We start from the raw sequence: 21,044 nt of genomic DNA on the forward strand, positions 1-21,044 counted from the left end.
GACGATCACTTTCTGTGAATACAGTTTTTGAATAGCCACCAACACTGCCTCCCTGGCAGAGGGAGTTGCCGGCAAGGCAGATTTTAGGAAACGGCGGGGGGGAGACGTCTCGAATTCCAGCCTGTACCCCTGAGATACTACTTGAAGGACCCAGGGATCCACTGTGTGCTGAAAAACCTGAGACGTGCCCCCACCGTTCCCGATTCCGCCTGAGCAGCCCCAGCGTCATGCTGTGGACTTACCGGACGCAGGGGAGGACTTCTGCTCCTGGGAACTAGCTGTGTGCTGCAGCTTTTTCCCCCTTCCTCTGCCCCTCGGCAGAAAGGATGAGCCTCTAGCCCACTTATTTTTCTGGGGCCGAAAGGACTGTACCTGATAATACGGTGCTTTCTTTTGCTGTGGGGTAGCCTGTGGCAAAAAAGTCGATTTCCCAGCAGTAGCTGTGGAAACGAGGTCTGAAAGACCTTCCCCAAAAATAGGGTAAAACTTCCATGTGCCGCTTGGAGTCGGCATCACCTGACCATTGCCTAGTCCATAACCCCCGTCTGGCGGCAATGGACATAGCGCTTATTTTTGATGCCAGCCGGCAAATATCCCTCTGTGCATCACGCATGTATAAGACCGCGTCTTTTATATGGTCAATCGTTAGCAAAATATTGTCCCTATCCATGGTATAAATGTTTTCCGACAGGGAGTCTGACCACGCAGCAGCAGCACTGCACATCCAAGCTGATGCAATAGCGGGTCTCAATATAATGCCAGTGTGTGTGTATATAGCTTTTAGGGTACTTTCCAGCTTTCTATCAGCCGGTTCTTTTAGGGCGGCCGTATCCGGAGACGGTAGTGCCACCTTCTTTGATAAGCGTGTCAATGCTTTATCTACCCTAGGGGGTGTTTCCCAGCGTGACCTATCCTCTGGCGGGAAAGGGTACGCAGCCATTAACCTTTTAGAAATGATCAATTTCTTATCTGGGGAAGTCCACACTTCCTCACACACCTCATTTAATTCGTCAGATGCAGGAAAAACTACTGGTAGTTTTTTCTCACCAAACATAATACCCTTTTTTGTGGTACCTGGGGTATCATCAGAAATGTGTAAAACATTTTTCATAGCCTCAATCATATAACGGGTGGATCTATTGGAGGGTACACTCGTCTCATCATCGTCGACACTGGAGTCGGTATCCGTGTCGACATCTGTATCTGTCATCTGAGGTAGCGGGCGATTTATAGCCCCTGATGACATTTGAGACGCTTGGACAGGCACAAGCTGAGTAGCCGGCTGTCCTATGTCGTCAAACCTTTTATGTAAGGAGCTGACACTGTCACGTAATTCCTTCCATAAGTCCATCCACACTGGTGTCGACCCCGCAGGGGGTGACATCACATTCACAGGCATTTGCTCCGCCTCCACATCATTATCCTCATCATACATGTCGACACAGCAGTACCGACACACAGCAGACACACAGGGAATGCTCTTACAGAGGACAGGACCCCACAAAGCCCTTTGGGGAGACAGAGGGAGAGTATGCCAGCACACACCAGGGCGCTATATAACACAGGGATATCACTATACAGAGTGTTTTCCCCTATAGCTGCCTATAAATAAGAATTTACTTACCGATAATTCTATTTCTCGTAGTCCGTAGTGGATGCTGGGAACTCCGTAAGGACCATGGGGAATAGCGGCTCCGCAGGAGACTGGGCACAAATAGAAAGCTTTAGTACTACCTGGTGTGCACTGGCTCCTCCCCCCATGACCCTCCTCCAAGCCTCAGTTAGGATACTGTGCCCGGACGAGCGTACACAATAAGGAAGGATTTTGAATCCCGGGAAAGACTCATACCAGCCACACCAATCACACCGTATAACTTGTGATCTGAACCCAGTTAACAGTATGATAACAGAGGAGCCTCTAGAAAAGATGGCTCACTACAACAATAACCCGATTTAGTTAACAATAACTATGTACAAGTATTGCAGACAATCCGCACTTGGGATGGGCGCCCAGCATCCACTAAGGACTACGAGAAATAGAATTATCGGTAAGTAAATTCTTATTTTCTCTGACGTCCTAGTGGATGCTGGGAACTCCGTAAGGACCATGGGGATTATACCAAAGCTCCCAAACGGGCGGGAGAGTGCGGATGACTCTGCAGCACCGAATGAGAGAACTCCAGGTCCTCCTCAGCCAGGGTATCAAATTTGTAGAATTTAGCAAACGTGTTTGCCCCTGACCAAGTAGCTGCTCGGCAAAGTTGTAAAGCCGAGACCCCTCGGGCAGCCGCCCAAGATGAGCCCACTTTCCTTGTGGAATGGGCTTTTACAGATTTAGGCTGTGGCAGGCCTGCCACAGAATGAGCAAGCTGAATTGTATTACAAATCCAACGAGCAATAGTCTGCTTAGAAGCAGGAGCACCCAGCTTGTTGGGTGCATACAGGATAAACAGCGAGTCAGATTTTCTGACTCCAGCCGTCCTGGAAACATATATTTTCAGGGCCCTGACTACGTCCAGCAACTTGGAGTCCTCCAAGTCCCTAGTAGCCGCAGGTACCACAATAGGCTGGTTCAGGTGAAACGCTGAAACCACCTTAGGGAGAAATTGAGGACGAGTCCTCAATTCTGCCCTATCCGTATGAAAAATTAGGTAAGGGCTTTTATAGGATAAAGCCGCCAATTCTGACACGCGCCTGGCTGACGCCAGGGCCAACAGCATTACCACTTTCCATGTGAGATATTTTAAGTCCACAGTGGTGAGTGGTTCAAACCAATGTGATTTTAGGAACCCCAAAACCACATTGAGATCCCAAGGTGCCACTGGAGGCACAAAATGAGGCTGTATATGCAGCACCCCTTTGACAAACGTCTGAACTTCAGGAACTGAAGCCAGTTCTTTTTGGAAGATCGACAGGGCCGAAATTTGAACCTTAATGGACCCTAATTTTAGGCCCATAGACAGTCCTGTTTGCAGGAAATGCAGGAACCGACCCAGTTGAAATTCCTCTGTAGGGGCCTTCCTGGCCTCGCACCACGCAACATATTTACGCCAAATACGGTGATAATGCTGCACGGTTACATCCTTCCTGGCTTTGATCAGGGTAGGGATGACTTCATCCGGAATGCCTTTTTCCTTCAGGATCCGGCGTTCAACCGCCATGCCGTCAAACGCAGCCGCGGTAAGTCTTGGAACAGACAGGGTCCCTGCTGGAGCAGGTCCCTTCGTAGAGGTAGAGGCCACGGGTCCTCCGTGAGCATCTCTTGAAGTTCCGGGTACCAAGTCCTTCTTGGCCAATCCGGAGCCACGAGTATAGTCCTTACTCCTCTCCTTCTTATGATTCTCAGTACCTTGGGTATGAGAGGCAGAGGATGGATCACATACACTGACTGGTACCCCCACGGTGTTACCAGAGCGTCCACAGCTATTGCCTGAGGGTCCCGTGACCTGGCGCAATACCTGTCTAGTTTTTTGTTGAGGCGGGACGCCATCATGTCCACCTTTGGTTTTTCCCAACGGTTCACAATCATGTGGAAGACTTCTGGGTGAAGTCCCCACTCTCCCGGGTGGAGGTCGTGCCTGCTGAGGAAGTCTGCTTCCCAGTTGTCCACTCCCGGAATGAACACTGCTGACAGTGCTATCACATGATTTTCCGCCCAGCGAAGAATCCTTGCAACTTCTGCCATTGCCCTCCTGCTTCTTGTGCCGCCCTGTCTGTTTACGTGGGCGACTGCCGTGATGTTGTCTGACTGAATCAGCACCGGCTGACCTTGAAGCAGAGGTCGTGCTAGGCTTAGAGCATTGTAGATGGCCCTTAGCTCCAGGATATTTATGTGAAGTGATGTCTCCAGGCTTGACCACAAGCCCTGGAAATTTCTTCCTTGTGTGACTGCTCCCCAGCCTCTCAGGCTGGCATCCGTGGTCACCAGGACCCAGTCCTGAATGCCGAATCTGCGGCCCTCTAGAAGATGAGCACTCTGCAACCACCACAGAAGAGACACCCTTGTCCTTGGGGACAGGGTTATCCGCTGATGCATCTGAAGATGCGATCCGGACCATTTGTCCAGCAGATCCCACTGGAACGTTCTTGCGTGGAATCTGCCGAATGGAATCGCTTCGTAGGAAGCTACCATCTTTCCCAGGACTCTTGTGCATTGATGCACTGAGACTTGCCCTGGTTTCAGGAGGTTTCTGACGGTCGGATAACTCCCTGGCTTTTTCCTCCGGAAGGAACACCTTTTTCTGGACTGTGTCCAGAATCATCCCTAGGAACAGAAGACGTGTCGTCGGAATCAGCTGCGATTTTGGGATATTTAGAATCCAGCCGTGCTGCCGTAGCACTACATGAGATAGTGCTACTCCGACTACTAACTGTTCTCTGGATCTTGCCCTTATCAGGAGATCGTCCAAGTAAAGGATAATTAAAACGCCTTTTCTTCGAAGAAGAATCATCATTTCGGCCATTACCTTGGTAAAGACCCGGGGTGCCGTGGATAATCCAAACGGCAGCGTCTGAAACTGATAGTGACAGTTTTGTACCACAAACCTGAGGTACCCTTGATGAGAAGGGTAAATGGGGACATGGAGGTAGGCATCTTTGATGTCCAGAGACACCATAAAGTCCCCCTCTTCCAGGTTCGCGATCACTGCTCTGAGTGACTCCATCTTGAACTTGAACCTTTGTATGTAAGTGTTCAAGGATTTCAGATTTAAAATAGGTCTTACCGAGCCGTCCGGCTTCGGTACCACAAACAGCGTGGAATAATACCCCTTCCCTTGTTGCAGGAGGGGTACCTTGATTATCACCTGCTGGGAATACAGCTTGTGAACTGCCTCCAATACTGCCTCCCTGTCGGAGGGAGACGTTGGTAAAGCAGACTTCAGGAACCGGCGAGGGGGAGACGTCTCGAACTCCAATTTGTACCCCTGAGATACTACTTGAAGGATCCAGGGGTCCACTTGCGAGTGAGCCCACTGCGCGCTGAAATTCTTGAGACGGGCCCCCACCGTGCCTGAGTCCACTTGTAAGGCCCCAGCGTCATGCTGAGGACTTGGCAGAAGCGGGGGAGGGCTTTTGTTCCTGGGAATTGGCTGTCTGTTGCAGTCTTTTTCCCCTTCCTCTGCCCCGGGGCAGAAAAGAGGAACCTTTTGCCCGCTTGCCCTTATGGGGACGAAAGGACTGAGCCGGATAAGACGGCGTCTTTTTATGTTGAGAGGCGACCTGGGGTAAAAAGGTGGATTTCCCAGCAGTTGCCGTGGCCACCAGGTCCGATAGACCGACCCCAAATAACTCCTCCCCTTTATAAGGCAATATTTCCATATGCCGTTTAGAGTCCGCATCACCTGACCACTGTCGCGTCCATAATCCTCTTCTGGCAGAAATGGACAGCGCACTCACTCTTGATGCCAGAGTGGAAATATCCCTCTGTGCATCTCGCATATATAGAAATGCATCTTTTAAATGCTCTATAGTCAACAATATACTGTCCCTATCCAGGGTATCAATATTTTCAGTCAGGGAATCCGACCAAGCCACCCCAGCGCTGCACATCCAGGCTGAGGCGATTGCTGGTCGCAGTATAACACCAGTATGTGTGTATATACTTTAGGATATTCTCCAGTTTTCTGTCACCTGGTTCCTTGAGGGCGGCCGTATCAGGAGACGGTAACGCCACTTGTTTTGATAAGCGTGTGAGCGCTTTATCCACTCTAGGGGGTGTTTCCCAACGCGCCCTAACCTCTGGCGGGAAAGGGTATAATGCCAATAACTTTTTAGAAATTATCAGTTTTTTATCGGGGGAAACCCACGCTTCATCACACACCTCATTTAATTCGTCTGATTCAGGAAAAACTACAGGTAGTTTTTTCACACCCCACATAATACCCTTTTTAGTGGTACTTGCAGTATCAGAAATGTTTAACACCTCTCTAATTGCCGTGATCATGTAACGTGTGGCCCTACTGGAAGTCACGTTTGTCTCCTCACCGTCGACACTGGAGTCAGTATCCGTGTCGACGTCAGTATCCACCACCTGAGGTAACGGCCTTTTTAGAGCCCCTGATGGTTTCTGAGACGCCTGGACAGGGACTAACTGATTAGTCGGCTGTCTCATGTCATCAACTGTCTTTTGTAAGGAGCTGACACTGTCACGTAAATCCTTCCATAAAGCCATCCACTCAGGTGTCGACTCCCTAGGGGGTGACATCTCTATGATAGGCAATTGCTCCGCCTCCACATAATTTTCCTCCTCATACATGTCGACACAAACGTACCGACACACAGCACACACACAGGGAATGCTCTGATAGAGGACAGGACCCCACTAGCCCTTTGGGGAGACAGAGGGAGAGTATGCCAGCACACACCAGAGCGCTATATATAGATATAGGGACAACCTTATATAAGTGTTATTCCCTTATAGCTGCTGTATTGTTAATAACCCGCCAATTAGTGCCCCCCTCTCTTTTTTACCCTGTTTCTGTAGTGCAGGACTGCAGGGGAGAGTCAGGGAGACGTCCTTCCAGCGGAGCTGTGAGGAAAAATGGCGCCTGTGTGCTGAGGAGATAGGCTCCGCCCCCTTCTCGGCGGCCTTTCTCCCGCTTTTTGTGAAAATCTGGCAGGGGTTAAAATTCATCCATATAGCCCAGGGGCTATATGTGATGTATTTTTAGCCAGCCAAGGTGTTTCTATTGCTGCTCAGGGCGCCCCCCCCTAGCGCCCTGCACCCTCAGTGACCGGAGTGTGAAGTGTGCTGAGAAGCAATGGCGCACAGCTGCAGTGCTGTGCGCTACCTTGTGGAAGACAGGATGTCTTCTGCCGCCGATTTGCCGGACCTCTTCTTGCTTCTGGCTCTGTAAGGGGGCCGGCGGCGCGGCTCTGGGACCGAGCTCCAAGGCTGGGCCTGTGATCGGTCCCTCTGGAGCTAATGGTGTCCAGTAGCCTAAGAAGCCCAATCCACTCTGCACGCAGGTGAGTTCGCTTCTTCTCCCCTTAGTCCCTCGATGCAGTGAGCCTGTTGCCAGCAGGTCTCACTGAAAATAAAAAACCTAAACTAAAACTTTCACTAAGAAGCTCAGGAGAGCCCCTAGTGTGCACCCTTCTCGTTCGGGCACAAAAATCTAACTGAGGCTTGGAGGAGGGTCATGGGGGGAGGAGCCAGTGCACACCAGGTAGTACTAAAGTTTTCTATTTGTGCCCAGGCTCCTGCGGAGCCGCTATTCCCCATGGTCCTTACGGAGTTCCCAGCATCCACTAGGACGTCAGAGAAATATATATATATATATATATATATATATATATATATATATATATATATATATATATATACACTGCGCCTAAATTGTGCCCCCCCTCTCTTTTTTACCCTTTCTGTAGTGCAGGACTGCAGGGGAGAGCCAGGGAGCTTCCTTCCAGCGAAGCTGTGAGGGAATAATGGCGCCAGTGTGCTGAGGGAGTTGGCTCCGCCCCTTTTTCGGTGGGCTTTCTCCCGCTATTTTATCGTTTCTGGCAGGGGTTAATATACACCTATATAGTCTCTGGGGCTATATATGGTGTTAGTTTTGCCAGCCAAGCTGTTATTATTGCTGCTCAGGGCGCCCCCCCCCCAAGCGCCCTGCACCCATCAGTGACCGCAGTGTGTGGTGTGCATGAGGAGCAATGGCGCACAGCTGCAGTGCTGTGCGCTACCTTGGAGAAGACCGAAGTCTTCAGCCGCCGATTTTCCGGACCACCTTCTTGTTTCTGGCTCTGTAAGGGGGACGGCGGCGCGGCTCCGGGAACGGACGACGAGGTCGGGTCCTGTGTTCGATCCCTCTGGAGCTAATGGTGTCCAGTAGCCTAAGAAGCCCAAGCTACCACCACTTAGGTAGGTTCGCTTCTTCTCCCCTTAGTCCCTCGTTGCAGTGAGCCTGTTGCCAGCAGGTCTCACTGAAAATAAAAAACCTAAACTATACTTTCTTCTAGGAGCTCAGGAGAGCCCCTAGTGTGCATCCAGCTCAGCCGGGCACAGAAATCTAACTGAGGCTTGGAGGAGGGTCATAGGGGGAGGAGCCAGTGCACACCAGATAGTCCTAAATCTTTCTTAGATGTGCCCAGTCTCCTGCGGAGCCGTCTATTCCCCATGGTCCTTACGGAGTCCCCAGCATCCACTAGGACGTCAGAGAAAACCTCCAAGGTCTTTTTCGAGTCCAGATCTACCGACCAGGACCGCAATCAGAAGATCCAGCGAGCCAGAATAGACTAGGTAGACGCTTTGGCCGCTAGGATACCTGCATCAGATGCCGCCTCTTGAATATGAGAGGCTGTAACAATGTATAAAAGACACTGTTTTACATTATCAGGAAAATCAGACTGTAGTTCCCCTTCAAATTCCTGAACCCAGGCCTCTATAGCAGCCCAAGAAGCCGCAATAGTAGGCCCATGCATAGCTCCAGCCAGAGTGTAAATGGACTTCAAGCAATCCTCCACACGCTTACCCGTCAATTCCTACAGAGAGGTGACAGTAGTGACAGGCAGGGCAGATGATACTACCAAACGTGCGACCTGTGAGTCCATCGGCGGCAGCGTTTCCCAATTTTTGCTTAACTCTGCAGCGAGGGGATAACAAGCTAGCATCTTCTTAGACAGAGAGAATTTCTTTCCTGGATATTCCCAGGATTCCTGACGTATGTTAACTAAATGGTCAGAATGTGGTAAAACTAACTTAGTAACCTTCTGACGCTTAAACTTATCTGGTTTCTTAGAGGGTGCCGGTGGTTCTTCGTCATCATCAATTTGAAGAATCAGCCTAATAGCTTCTAAGAGGTCAGGAACATCCATCTGCAACAGTGTCTGAGGTATCTGTATATGCGCCATCTTCATCAGATGAAGTATCAGTAACATTAGCGGACTGTGAGGACGTAATGGCCCGCTTAGATGACACCTTGTCTTAGGCGGGCGAGGGTTAGGATTTTGCTTGAACAAAGACTGATTCAATAGCGGTAACTGAGAGGACAGAGTATCTGCCCATGGCGGATTAACAGCAGGGACAATATGTGGCTGTAATGGCACAGGAGGTCCCATAGGGGGTGCAAGTCTAGTTACCAGTGTAGTCAGTAAATTAGAAAACGTAGCCCACAGTGGGTCACTAGTTGCCCCCGTTGTAGTAGACTGACTGAGGGGTACAAAGCCCCCAGCACCTGACCCCTCAGCTGCAATATTTTCCTCAGAGACATCCATGGTATGAGCACTGCAGGACGCAGTCAGCTACAGAACCCTCACCCTTATGAGCTGACATTATATAAAAGCTTTACCTTAGGGTGGCACAGTACAATACAGGTTGAGTATCCCATATCCAAATATTCCGAAATACGGAATATTCCGAAATACGGACTTTTTTGAGTGAGAGTGAGATAGTGAAACCTTTGTTTTCTGATGGCTCAATGTACACAAACTTTGTTTAATACACAAAGTTATTAAAAATACTGTATTAAATGACCTTCAGGCTGTGTGTATAAGGTGTATATGAAACATAAATGAATTGTGTGAATGTAGACACTTTGTTTAATGCACAGTTATAAAATATATTGGCTAAAATTACCTTCAGGCTGTGTGTATAAGGTGTATATGTAACATAAATGCATTCTGTGCTTAGATTTAGGTCCCATCACCATGATATCTCATTATGGTATGCAATTATTCCAAAATACGGAAAAATAAGATTTTACTCACCGGTAAATCTATTTCTCGTAGTCCGTAGTGGATGCTGGGAACTCCGAAAGGACCATGGGGAATAGCGGGCTCCGAAGGAGGCTGGGCACTCTAGAAAGATTTAGGACTACCTGGTGTGCACTGGCTCCTCCCACTATGACCCTCCTCCAAGTCTCAGTTAGGACACTGTGCCCGGACGAGCTGACATAATAAGGAAGGATTTTGAATCCCGGGTAAGACTCATACCAGCCACACCAATCACACTGTACAACTCGTGATACTATATCCAGTTTGACAGTATGAAAACATCTGAGCCTCTCAACAGATGGCTCAACAATAACCCTTTAGTTAGCAATAACTATTTACAAGTATTGCAGACAATCCGCACTTGGGATGGGCGCCCAGCATCCACTACGGACTACGAGAAATAGATTTACCGGTGAGTAAAATCTTATTTTCTCTGACGTCCTAGTGGATGCTGGGAACTCCGAAAGGACCATGGGGATTATACCAAAGCTCCCAAACGGGCGGGAGAGTGCGGATGACTCTGCAGCACCGAATGAGAGAACTCAAGGTCCTCCTCAGCCAGGGTATCAAATTTGTAGAATTTTGCAAACGTGTTTGCCCCTGACCAAGTAACAGCTCGGCAAAGTTGTAAAGCAGAGACCCCTCGGGCAGCCGACCAAGATGAGCCCACCTTCCCTGTGGAATGGGCTTTCACTGATTTAGGATGCGGCAGTCCAGCCGCAGAATGCGCCTGCTGAATCGTGTCACAGATCCAGCGAGCGATAGTCTGCTTAGAAGCAGGAGCACCCAACCTGTTGGGTGCATACAGGACAAATAGCGAGTCAATTTTCCTGACTCTAGCCGTCCTGGAAACATAATTTTTTAAGGCCCTGACTACGTCCAGTAATTTGGAATCCTCCAAGTCCCTAGTAGCCGCAGGCACCACAATAGGTTGGTTCAAGTGAAAAGCTGACACCACCTTAGGGAGAAACTGGGAACGAGTCCTCAATTCTGCCCTATCCATATGGAAAATCAGATAAGGACTTTTATATGACAAAGCCGCCAATTCTGATACACGCCTGGCCGAAACCAAGGCCAATAACATGACCACTTTCAACGTGAGATATTTTAGATCCACGGTTTTTAGTGGTTCAAACCAATGTGATTTTTAAGAAACTCAACACCACGTTGAGATCCCAAGGTGCCACTGGAGGCACAACCGGGGGCTGAATATGCAGCACTCCTTTTACAATGTCTGAACTTCAGGTACTGAAGCTAATTCTTTCTGGTAGAAAATCGACAGAGCCGAGATCTGTATCTTAATGGAGCCTAATTTTAGGCCCATAGACACTCCTGCTTGTAGGAAATGCAGAAATCGACCTAGTTGAAATTCCTCTGTTGGGGCCTTTTTTGGCCTCACACCAAGCAACATATTTCCGCCATATGCGGTGATAATGTTTTGCAGTTACATCTTTCCTGGCTTGAATCAGCGTAGGAAAGACTTCCTCCGGAATGCCCTTTTCCTTTAGGATCCGGCGTTCAACCGCCATGCCATCAAAACGTAGCCGCGGTAAGTCTTGGACCAGACAGGGCCCCTGCTGCAGCAGGTCCTGTCTGGGAAGCAGAGGCCATGGGTCCTCTGATATATTTTCTTGAAGTTCTGGGTACCAGGCTCTTCTTGGCCAATCCGGAACCACGAGTATCGTTCTTACTCCTCGCCTTCTTATTATTCTCAGTACCTTTGGTATGAGAGGCAGAGGGGGGAACACATAAACCGACTGGTACACCCACGGTGTTACCAGAGCGTCCACAGCTATCGCCTGAAGGTCCCTTGACCTGGCGCAATATCTTTTATAGCTTGTTGAGGCGGGACGCCTTCATGTCCACCTGTGGCCTTTCCCAATGGTGTACAATCCTTTGGAAGACTTCTGGATGAAGTCTCCACACTCTCAGGTGGAAGTCGTGTCTGCTGAGAAGATCTGCTTCCCAGTTGTCCACTCCGGGAATGAACACTGCTGACAGTGCTAACACATGATTTTCCGCCCATCGGAGAATCCTTGTGGCTTCTGCCATCGCCATCCAGCTTCTTGTGCCGCCCTGTTGGTTTACATGGGCGACTGCCGTGATGTTGCCTGATTGGATCAGGACCGGCTGGTTTTGAAGCAGAGGCCTTGCCTGACTCAGGGCATTGTAATGGCCCTCTGTTCCAGAATATTTATGTAGGGAAGTCACCTGACTTGACCAAAGTCCCTGGAAGTTTCTTCCCTGTGTGACTGCCCCCCAGCCTCAAAGGCTGGCAACCATGGTCACTAGGACCTAGTCCTGTATGTCGAACCTGCGGCCCTCTTGAAGATGGGCACTCTGCAGCTACTACAGTAGAGATACCCTGGTCCTTGGAGACAGGGTTATCAGCCTAATGCATCTGAAGATGCGACCCGGACCACTTGTCTAACAGGTCCCCCTGAAAAATTCTTGCATGGAACCTGCCGAATGGGATTGCTTCGTAGGAAGCTACCATTTTTCCCAGGACTCGCGTGCAATGATGCACCGATACCTGTTTTGGCTTCAGGAGGTCTCTGACTAGAGATGACAGCTCCATGGCTTTCTCCTCCGGGAGAAACACTTATTTCTGGTCTGTGTCCAGAACCATCCCCAGGAACAGTAGACGTGTCGTAGGAACCAGCTGTGACTCTGGACTGTTTAGAATCCAACCGTGCTGTTGTAGCACTTTCCAAAATAGTGCTACCCCGACTAGCAACTGCTCCTTGGACCTCGCCCTTATAAGGAGATTGTCCAAGTACGGGATAATTAAAACTCCCCTTTTTCGAAGGAGTATCATCATTCCGGCCATTACCTTGGTAACACCCTCGGAGCCATGTACAGTCCAAACGGCAGAGTCTGGACTTGGTAATGGTAATCCTGTACCACAAATCTGAGGTACTCCTGGCGAGGATAGTAAATAGGGACATGCAGGTAAGCATTGATGTCCCGGGATACCATGTAATTCCCCTCGTCCAGGTTTGCAATAACCGCCCTGAGCGATTCCATCTTGAACTTGAATTTTTTATGTTCAAGGATTTTAAATATAAAAAAGGGTCACACCGAACCATGCGGTTTCGGTACCCCAAACCGTGTGGAATAGTAACCCCGTCCTTGTTGAAGTAGGGGCACCTTAAGTATTACCTGCTGGGAATACAGCTTATTAATTGCCTCTAGCACAGCCTCCCTGCCTGAGGGAGTTGTCGGCAAGGCATATTTGAGGAAACGGCGGGGGGAAGACATCTCGAATTCCAGCTTGTACCCCTGAAATACTACTTGAATGAAACAGGGATCCACCTGTGAGCGAGCCCACTGATCGCTGAAATTTTTGAGACGGCCCCCCACCGTACCTGGCTACACCTGTGGAGCCCCCGCGTCATGCTGTGGACTCAGAGGAAGCGAGAGAAGAATTATGATTCTGGGAACAGGCTGACTGGTGCAGCTTTTTCCCTCTTCCCTTGTCTCTGTACAGAAAGGAAGCGCCTTTGACCCGCTTGCTTTTCTGAAGCCGAAAGGACTGTACCTGATAATACAGTGCTTTCTTAGTCTGTGAGGAAAACTGAGGTAAAAATATTTCTTCCCAGCTGTTGCTGCGGATACGAGGTCCCAGAGACCATCCCCAAATAATTCCTCACCCTTATAAGGCAGAATCTCTATGCGCCTTTTAAGGTCAGCATCACCTGTCCAGTGACAGGTCTCTAATACCCTCCTGACAGAATGGACATTACATTCATTTTGGATGCCAGCCGGCAAAATATCCCTCTGTGCATCCCTCATATATAAGACGACGTCTTTAATATGTTCTCATGTTAGCAAACTAGTATGTTTGACAGGGTCACCGACCACGCTGCAGCAGCACGCTCTGCAGGTTTCAGTCTAGTACCTGAGTGTGTAAATACAGACTTCAGGATAGCCTCCTGCTTTTTATCAACAGGTACCTTCAAAGTGGCCGTTCCTAAAACGGTAGTGCCACCTATTTTGACAACCGTGTGAGCGCCTTATCCACCCTAGGGGATATCTCCCAGCGTAACTTATCCTCTGGCGGGAAAAGGTACGCCATCAGTAACTTTTTAGAAATTACCAGTTTCTTATCATGGGGAATCCACGCTTTTCACACACTTCATTCATTCATCTGATGGGGGAACAAAACATTGCCTGCTTTTTCTCCCCAAACATAAAAACCCATTTTTAGAGGTTAATGTCAGAAATGTGTAACACATTTTTTATTGCCGGGATCAAGTCACGGATGTTCCTAGTGGATTGTGTATATGTCTCAACCTTGTCGACACTGGAGTCAGACTCCGTGTTGACATCTGTGTCTGCCATCTGAATAAGCGGGCGTTTTTGAGCCCCTGATGGCCTTTGAGACGCCTGGGCAGGCACGGGCTGAGAAGCCGGCTGTCCCACAGCTGTTACGTCATCCACCCTTTTATGTAAGGAGTTGACACTGTCGGTTAATACCTTTTACCTAACCATCCACTCTGGTGTCGGCCCCACAGGGGGCGACATCACATTTATCGGCATCTGCTCCGTCACTATATAAGCCTCCTCCTCAAACATGTCGACACAGCTGTACCGACACACCGCACACACACACACACAGGGAATGCTCTGACTGAGGACAGGACCCACAAAGCCCTTTGGGGAGACAATGAGAGAGTATGCCAGCACACACCAGAGCGCTATATAATGTGGGGATTAACACTATAACCGAGTGAATTTTCCCCCATAGCTGCTTGTATATACAATATTGCGCCTAAATTTAGTGCCCCCCCTCTCTTTTTAACCCTTTGAGCCTGAAAACTACAGGGGAGAGCCTGGGGAGCTTTCTTCCAGCTGCACTGTGAAGAGAAAATGGCGCCAGTGTGTCTGAGGGAGATAGCTCCGCCCCTTTTCCGCGGCCTATTCTCCCGCGTCAGAGAAAATCCCATATCCAAAATACCTCTGGTCCCAAGCATTTTGGATAAGGGAGACTCAACCTGTATAAACAGACAAAGTACCTAACAAAAATCCCCCAGATAGTGTGACTACAGGCAGAGCGCGCACGGAGGATTTAAGAGGTATATGGTGAGTGTAATACACAGTAAATCCTGTGATAAACACTATTATATGAAACCCCTGATGCACTTATAGCCCTCCTCAGGGTACAGAATATAGGGATAGCAGTATATGTGAGATACACAGAATGGAAATCACACAGCAGCTATTGGCACACACACAGTCACTTGTACGATACAGAAATTATCCCGAACAATAAAACTGCACGGGACAAGCAATACTTTAGTAAACACACTACTCAAGTAAAGCTAATTAGGTATATAGATATATCAATACACAGTAAAGACTGGATGTATATCACAGGGTACTTGTACTAAATATCCCTGCCAATATGCACTTGTTCTTAACGAACACTGTCTAAAGACATGCAGAATACTTAAGTGTCCTGTAAATGCACAGCGCTGATGATGCAGGCGGCTTTACAGAGGAGACATTGCACAGCAGTCCCAGATCAGCGTAGCTGTGTGTGTAATGGCGCCCAAACGCTGACAGGGAGTGAGGCAGAGAGATGCAGCTCCAGGGCGGGAACATTAACAGTAAATGGCACCCTGGGACTGGGGCTACAGGTCAGAGCCTTATCCCCTTGCTGGACTTCACCACCGGGTACTGCGGGCCTTAGAAACAACGATTACCTAAATCCGACCTGTGCCCTTGCGGTCTCGTGGGGTCCCTGCACGGCCACAGTGTTCACGCCAGCGCGTGCGGGCTGTCTCCCAAAGACCACGCTGGATCGCGGTTTGCAGCGGGTCCCGCCTGGGGACCCTCTTACCTTCTCCTTGCAGCGGCAGTGTATGTGTGCCCTATTCAAGAACTGGAGCCATCCGTTGTAGTTACCTGGCAACCAGGGCGCGGGAGTGTACAGCGCTGCTGGGAGGTGAGAGAGCCGCAGCATGAAATGTCAGAAATTACATATAGCACTGTTAAGTGCCTATGCTGCGGCTCTGAAGTCTTCTTTCTTCTAATAAAAGCACTTTTCAGGGCAGCTCAGCGCAGCCCTCCCTGTTGTCTGCCTGCACTACAGGCACCAACTTACAAACTGAGCTCCTGTGCACGGAGGCGGGGTTATAGAGGCGGCGGAGCTAAGCATCCTGGGAACAGTCAAAGCTTTTAACCTGTTGGTGCCTCGGATCAGGATCCAACTCCACACCCCGACGTTATCCCTGTGGAACCCCAGTGTACCCCGCTGCAGAAATAAACATTTAAAAGAAATTGAAGAAAACTCTCTGGAGCTGCAGAGATGGTGCATCCTCTCCTGAGGGCACTTTTTTTCTAAACTGCCTGTGGGAGGGGGCATAGAGGAGAGGAGCCAGCACACCCAGTGAAGAAATTTAAAGTGCTCCGGCTCCTTTGGATCCAGTCTATACCCCATTGTACTAATCTCCCCAATATCCCTTATGGAGGTTAGAGAAACAGTGGTTCTCAATGCCAGTCCTCAAATATCTCTAACAGGTCATGTTTTATGGATTTCTTTAATAAGAGGCAGAAATAACACATTGCCCACAGTAAAGAGGCCTGCAGCCAGGGGCATTATAATGTGTCAGTCTGACTTATATGCCACTGCTGTGAAGCAGGCTGCCAGTCCCCCATTAACGCTGAGCTGCTGCCCGGGCCTAGCTGGAGGAGGTTTTACTCTCCCCCCAGCTTCTCCCCTTTCAAACTTAGCTCTACAAGACCCAGCCTTCCTCTGTTGCCTGAGGCAGCGTCTGTCCTTTGACGCCCCCTTCTCACTGAGATAACTATCTCTATTTGTAAACTGGGGGGAGGCACTAGTATCTGATGATCTAGACAGACAGACAACTTACAGACAGACAGATGACTTATAGACAGACAGACAGACGACTTATAGACAGACAGACGACTTAGAGACAGACAGACGACTTAGAGACAGACAGACGACTTAGAGACAGACAGACGACTTAGAGACAGACAGACGACTTAGAGACAGACAGACAGAGGACTTAGAGACAGACAGACGACTTAGAGACAGACAGACAGAGGACTTAGAGACAGACAGACAGAGGACTTAGAGACAGACAGAGGACTTAGAGACAGACAGTGGACTTATAGACAGACAGAGGACCTATAGACAGACAGAGGACTTCTAGACAGACAGAGGACTTCTAGACAGACAGAGGACTTCTAGACAGACAGAGGACTTCTAGACAGAGGACTTCTAGACAGAGGACTTCTAGACAGAGGACTTCTAGACAGACGACTTCTAGACAGAGGACTTCTAGACAGAGGACTTCTAGACAGACGACTTCTAGACAGACGACTTCTAGACAGACGACTTCTAGACAGACGACTTCTAGACAGACGACTTCTAGACAGACGACTTCTAGACAGACGACTTCTAGACAGACGACTTCTAGACAGACAGACAGACAGACAACTTATAGATAGACAGACAGACTTATAGATAGAAAAAAAAGGGGATTTAGCTTTAGGGCGCTGTACTGAATACTGCTCCTCTCTGGTGTATATCAGCAGCCGATTGGGATTAAAGAGGTATGCCAGCCTCTTAAAACCAAACAAGAAAACACACAAATAATCCCAATTGGCGCTTAATAATACAAATGCAACCAATAATATAAATAGAGTATAATTTATTCACATATAAGTAATAAATAACATCCCAGGGGTTTGACAATTAAAAAACAAACAAACAATAAAACAGTCAACTACGCATCGAAGACGACCCTCGTGTCTTCGACGCGTTTCCCCACACTACAAGGCGGCCTGTAGTGCGCGGAAACGCGTCGAAGACACAAGGGTCCTAATACCTCCTTCACTCTTCAACACTTGCCTTTATTTTGTTACCAGCAGTTTCCACTGAATGAACATTTGCTCTATTGTAACAACTGCATTATTTTCACTACGGCTCCGACAGTGGGTTTCGGGCATCTCCAGCTCGATCCCACTGCTATTGGATCTCAGTGTTTCCATCTATCTGTGAGCCCATCGGTGTGAGCTCTTATTGCCATCGGACAGGGTTATTGGCCCACGTCGGAACCTCTACACGCCACCGCTGGGAGCCCCCTGGGTATCATTGTGTGATATGCTAGTTTGCACTCTCATTGGAGACATCCACGCTTGGACCGGTAAGCTGCGGTAGTGCGGACTCCGGCATTTTTGGACTTCTCCTAGTGCAGTTATACCTTACGGGGTTATTCATCTTCACACTCCTTGGGAATTTGGCATCATTCTCCAGGGAAGCCGCGGCTGCAGCACTTTACCGCACGCGGTCTTTAGTGCCCAGGGCTGTCCAACACAGGATACCGTTTACTGCATCTTTTGGCACTTGCTATTGCCAGCCAGCACACAGTGTGCTGGAACTCTATGGATACTATTTCTCCTGACATCTCACAGGTTAATACATTGTTGCTATGGTTTGGATACTAATGTTGAGACAGGCCATATGACTATCTACAGTTCTTCATTTGGAATCATCCAGCTGGTAACATATTTGTGATAAACACTTATTGTTATCATTCATTTTACATGCAGGTTGTTTATATTAGTAATATCAGTCAGCCTACCAATTGGGGTATAAAAATATAGTGTACTGGCATGGTAGTTGGCTATTTTATTGTTATGTTTTTTTAATTGTCAAACCCCCGGGAGGTTATTTATTACTTATTATTATTTACTTTTATTTTATGTGAATAAATTATACTCTATTTATATTATTGGTTGCATTTGTGTTATTAAGCGCCAATTGGGATTATTTGTGTGTAGACTTATAGATAGACAGACTTACAGATAACTAGATTTATAGATCGATAGATTTATAGATAGAGATTTACAGATAGATTTATATTTATTTATTTGGGGGTTGGGTGGAGAGGCTCAAGGAATATTGTTGCACCTGGGCCCAACACTAAAAAAGTTCCGCTACAGTCTAATCATGCACAAGCAATTATCCAACCCATTTTCACGGACAGATGATCCAACAAAATTACCTGTTGGGGGTACTTGATGACTGGAGTTGAGAAACACTGCTCTAAAATAAGCATTTACTGCAGATATATTTTGTAAAAAAACGCACCTTTGAGAGATTGAAAGGCCTGTTCACTTCAAATGGATCTTTGGAGACAGGCTTTTTCGGCTCACTCGTTTCTACAGCTGCTGTAAAAAACAATTTGACAGTCCAGGAACAAGTTCACAATGATCATGAAATTTCCGAACATAAGCATTGCCAATGCTCAAAAGATCGAGAGAAGCAGCTACCAACTATTCAGGTACAACTCTCCCAGCTCATCCACCACCTCCACCTTTCAAGCATCTCCCAGTGAAACCACTGTCGGCAGTTACTAGTCATGTAAAGCAGACAGTACACTACCTAAACCACATGTGGTCCATGCTTTATTGTTTAAAGTTTCGTGTATTTTAAATGCAACCCACCTCTTTTTTTAAAAGCTTTTTCTGTAGCTTTTTTCGCCAGCTTCATGAACTGACTATCCTCTCCAATCTCTTCCTCTTCTTCCTTGTTAATATTACCACTTTGAGACTGGAGTACCCAAAAGAAAGAAAAAACAACAATTGTTCTAATAGAATAAATGACTAAAGAAAAGTTTCACTGCAACAGACTGACACTGTGTTCTGTGACATGTATCAAATACATTCTCTAACCATTAAACACAAAATACAATGTATGCACAACCTATGAACACAAACACTTTCAAATGTCCTTTCCAAGCAATCAGGTTTGTTTTACATTACATCATCCAATAAACTAATTAATAAACAGCATGCTCAGCTAGCAAATACAACCTGAAATACAATGTACAACCTAAAACGTGGCATAAAAAAAAAAAAAGAGACACTTTCAATGTTTTATATAAAGCAAAGTATTATTGATATAGTCAAAATACCTCCATGGAGATGTAGTATGTGTCTAAGTTTCTATGACTAAGTTACAAATGTTGTGTGAGCCTTTTGTCACACGACAGACATCGATACGATAATCCAATTCGTTACAAACAACTGGCGTACATCCTCGTCAACACTTGAAACAGCTGCTGTGATGCAGCTGTAGATGGACTGCCTTTGATGGAAGTTTCCCATTACGGGCGGGATGTACTAAGCTTAGAAAAGTGATCATTTCACTGTGATAAAGTACCAGCCAATCAGCTTCTAACTGCCATGTCACAGGCTGTGTTTGAAAAAATAGGAATTTAATACCTACCGGTAAATTTATTTTCTCCTAGCCCGTAGTGGATACTGGAGTCTTGTACTTTAGTACCATGGGGGTATAGATCGGGTCCAATGGAGCCTGGCACTTTAAAACCTTTTTGTGTTCATGTGTGTGCTGGCTCCTCCCCTCTATGCCCCTCCCATCAGACTCCGTCTAGGAAACTGTGCCTGAGGAGACGGACATAATCTGAGAGAACAAAAACAACAGCAGTGAGGCAATAAGCCAACACACAACCATAAACGAAAGGAGGGCGCTACCCAGAACAGAAGATAGCAACACCAACCTAACCAGGATGGCACAGCTATCCCAACAACAGAAGAGGACCGCAACATCGGTCCAACCAAATACTTACACAGGTAAGCAGGAACAAAGCACTAAGGCGGGCGCCCAGTATCCACTACGGACTAGGAGAAGAAGGAATTACCGGTAGGTATTAAATTCATATTTTCTATTGCTGTCCTTTTGACATAAATCTTGAGAGCCCTGACCACATCCAAGGACTCAGGGCCCACAGAAGCATCAGATAACACTGGAACCACAACAGGTTTGTTCACATGAAAGGCAAACACCACTTTAGGCAAAAACGGAGGACGGGTCCGAAGTTTCACTCGGTCTTCATGAAAAATCAAGTAAGGGTTTTTACAGGATAAGGCCCCTAATTCAGAGACACGTCTGGCAGACGCCAATGCCAATAACATCACAGTCTTCCAGATGAGAAATTTCAACTTCACCCTATGTAAGGGTTCAAACCAATCCGATTGGAGAAAGGTCAGTACCATATTGTTCCTCTCACGGCTCCGTGGAATCTCAAAGGGTGGTTGCATATGAAGAACTCCCTTCAGGAAGGTCTGTACTTCTGGTAACAGGGCAAGTTGTTTCTGGAAGAAAATAGAGAGCGCCGAAATCTGGACTTTAATGGAGCCTAGACGTAGGCCCATATCCACTCCCGCTTGTAGGAAAAGCAGAAAACGACCAAGTTTAAACTCCACAGGAGAAACCTTTCTACTTTCACACCAGGAAACATACTTTTGCCAGATACGATGATAGTGTTTTTATA

General features: G+C 47.7%; 1 protein-coding gene across 4 annotated transcripts in view; it reads right to left on the minus strand.

Moving 5' to 3' along the window:
* Positions 1 to 21,044, minus strand: part of CLSPN (claspin) — a 410,714-nt gene that overhangs the window by 19,608 nt on the left and 370,062 nt on the right. For 3 of the 4 annotated variants that reach the window (XM_063954465.1, XM_063954463.1, XM_063954466.1), the window contains exons 22-23: positions 19,195 to 19,300; positions 18,839 to 18,918 (exon numbers count right to left, since the gene is read on the minus strand). In XM_063954465.1, the coding sequence (XP_063810535.1) occupies positions 18,839 to 18,918; positions 19,195 to 19,300 (186 nt within the window). The remainder of the gene's footprint in view (positions 1 to 18,838; positions 18,919 to 19,194; positions 19,301 to 21,044) is intronic. The other variant, XM_063954464.1, reaches the window with a different exon arrangement.

This window comes from Pseudophryne corroboree, chromosome 2 (assembly GCF_028390025.1).
Source record: "Pseudophryne corroboree isolate aPseCor3 chromosome 2, aPseCor3.hap2, whole genome shotgun sequence".
NCBI classification, from domain to species: domain Eukaryota; kingdom Metazoa; phylum Chordata; class Amphibia; order Anura; family Myobatrachidae; genus Pseudophryne; species Pseudophryne corroboree.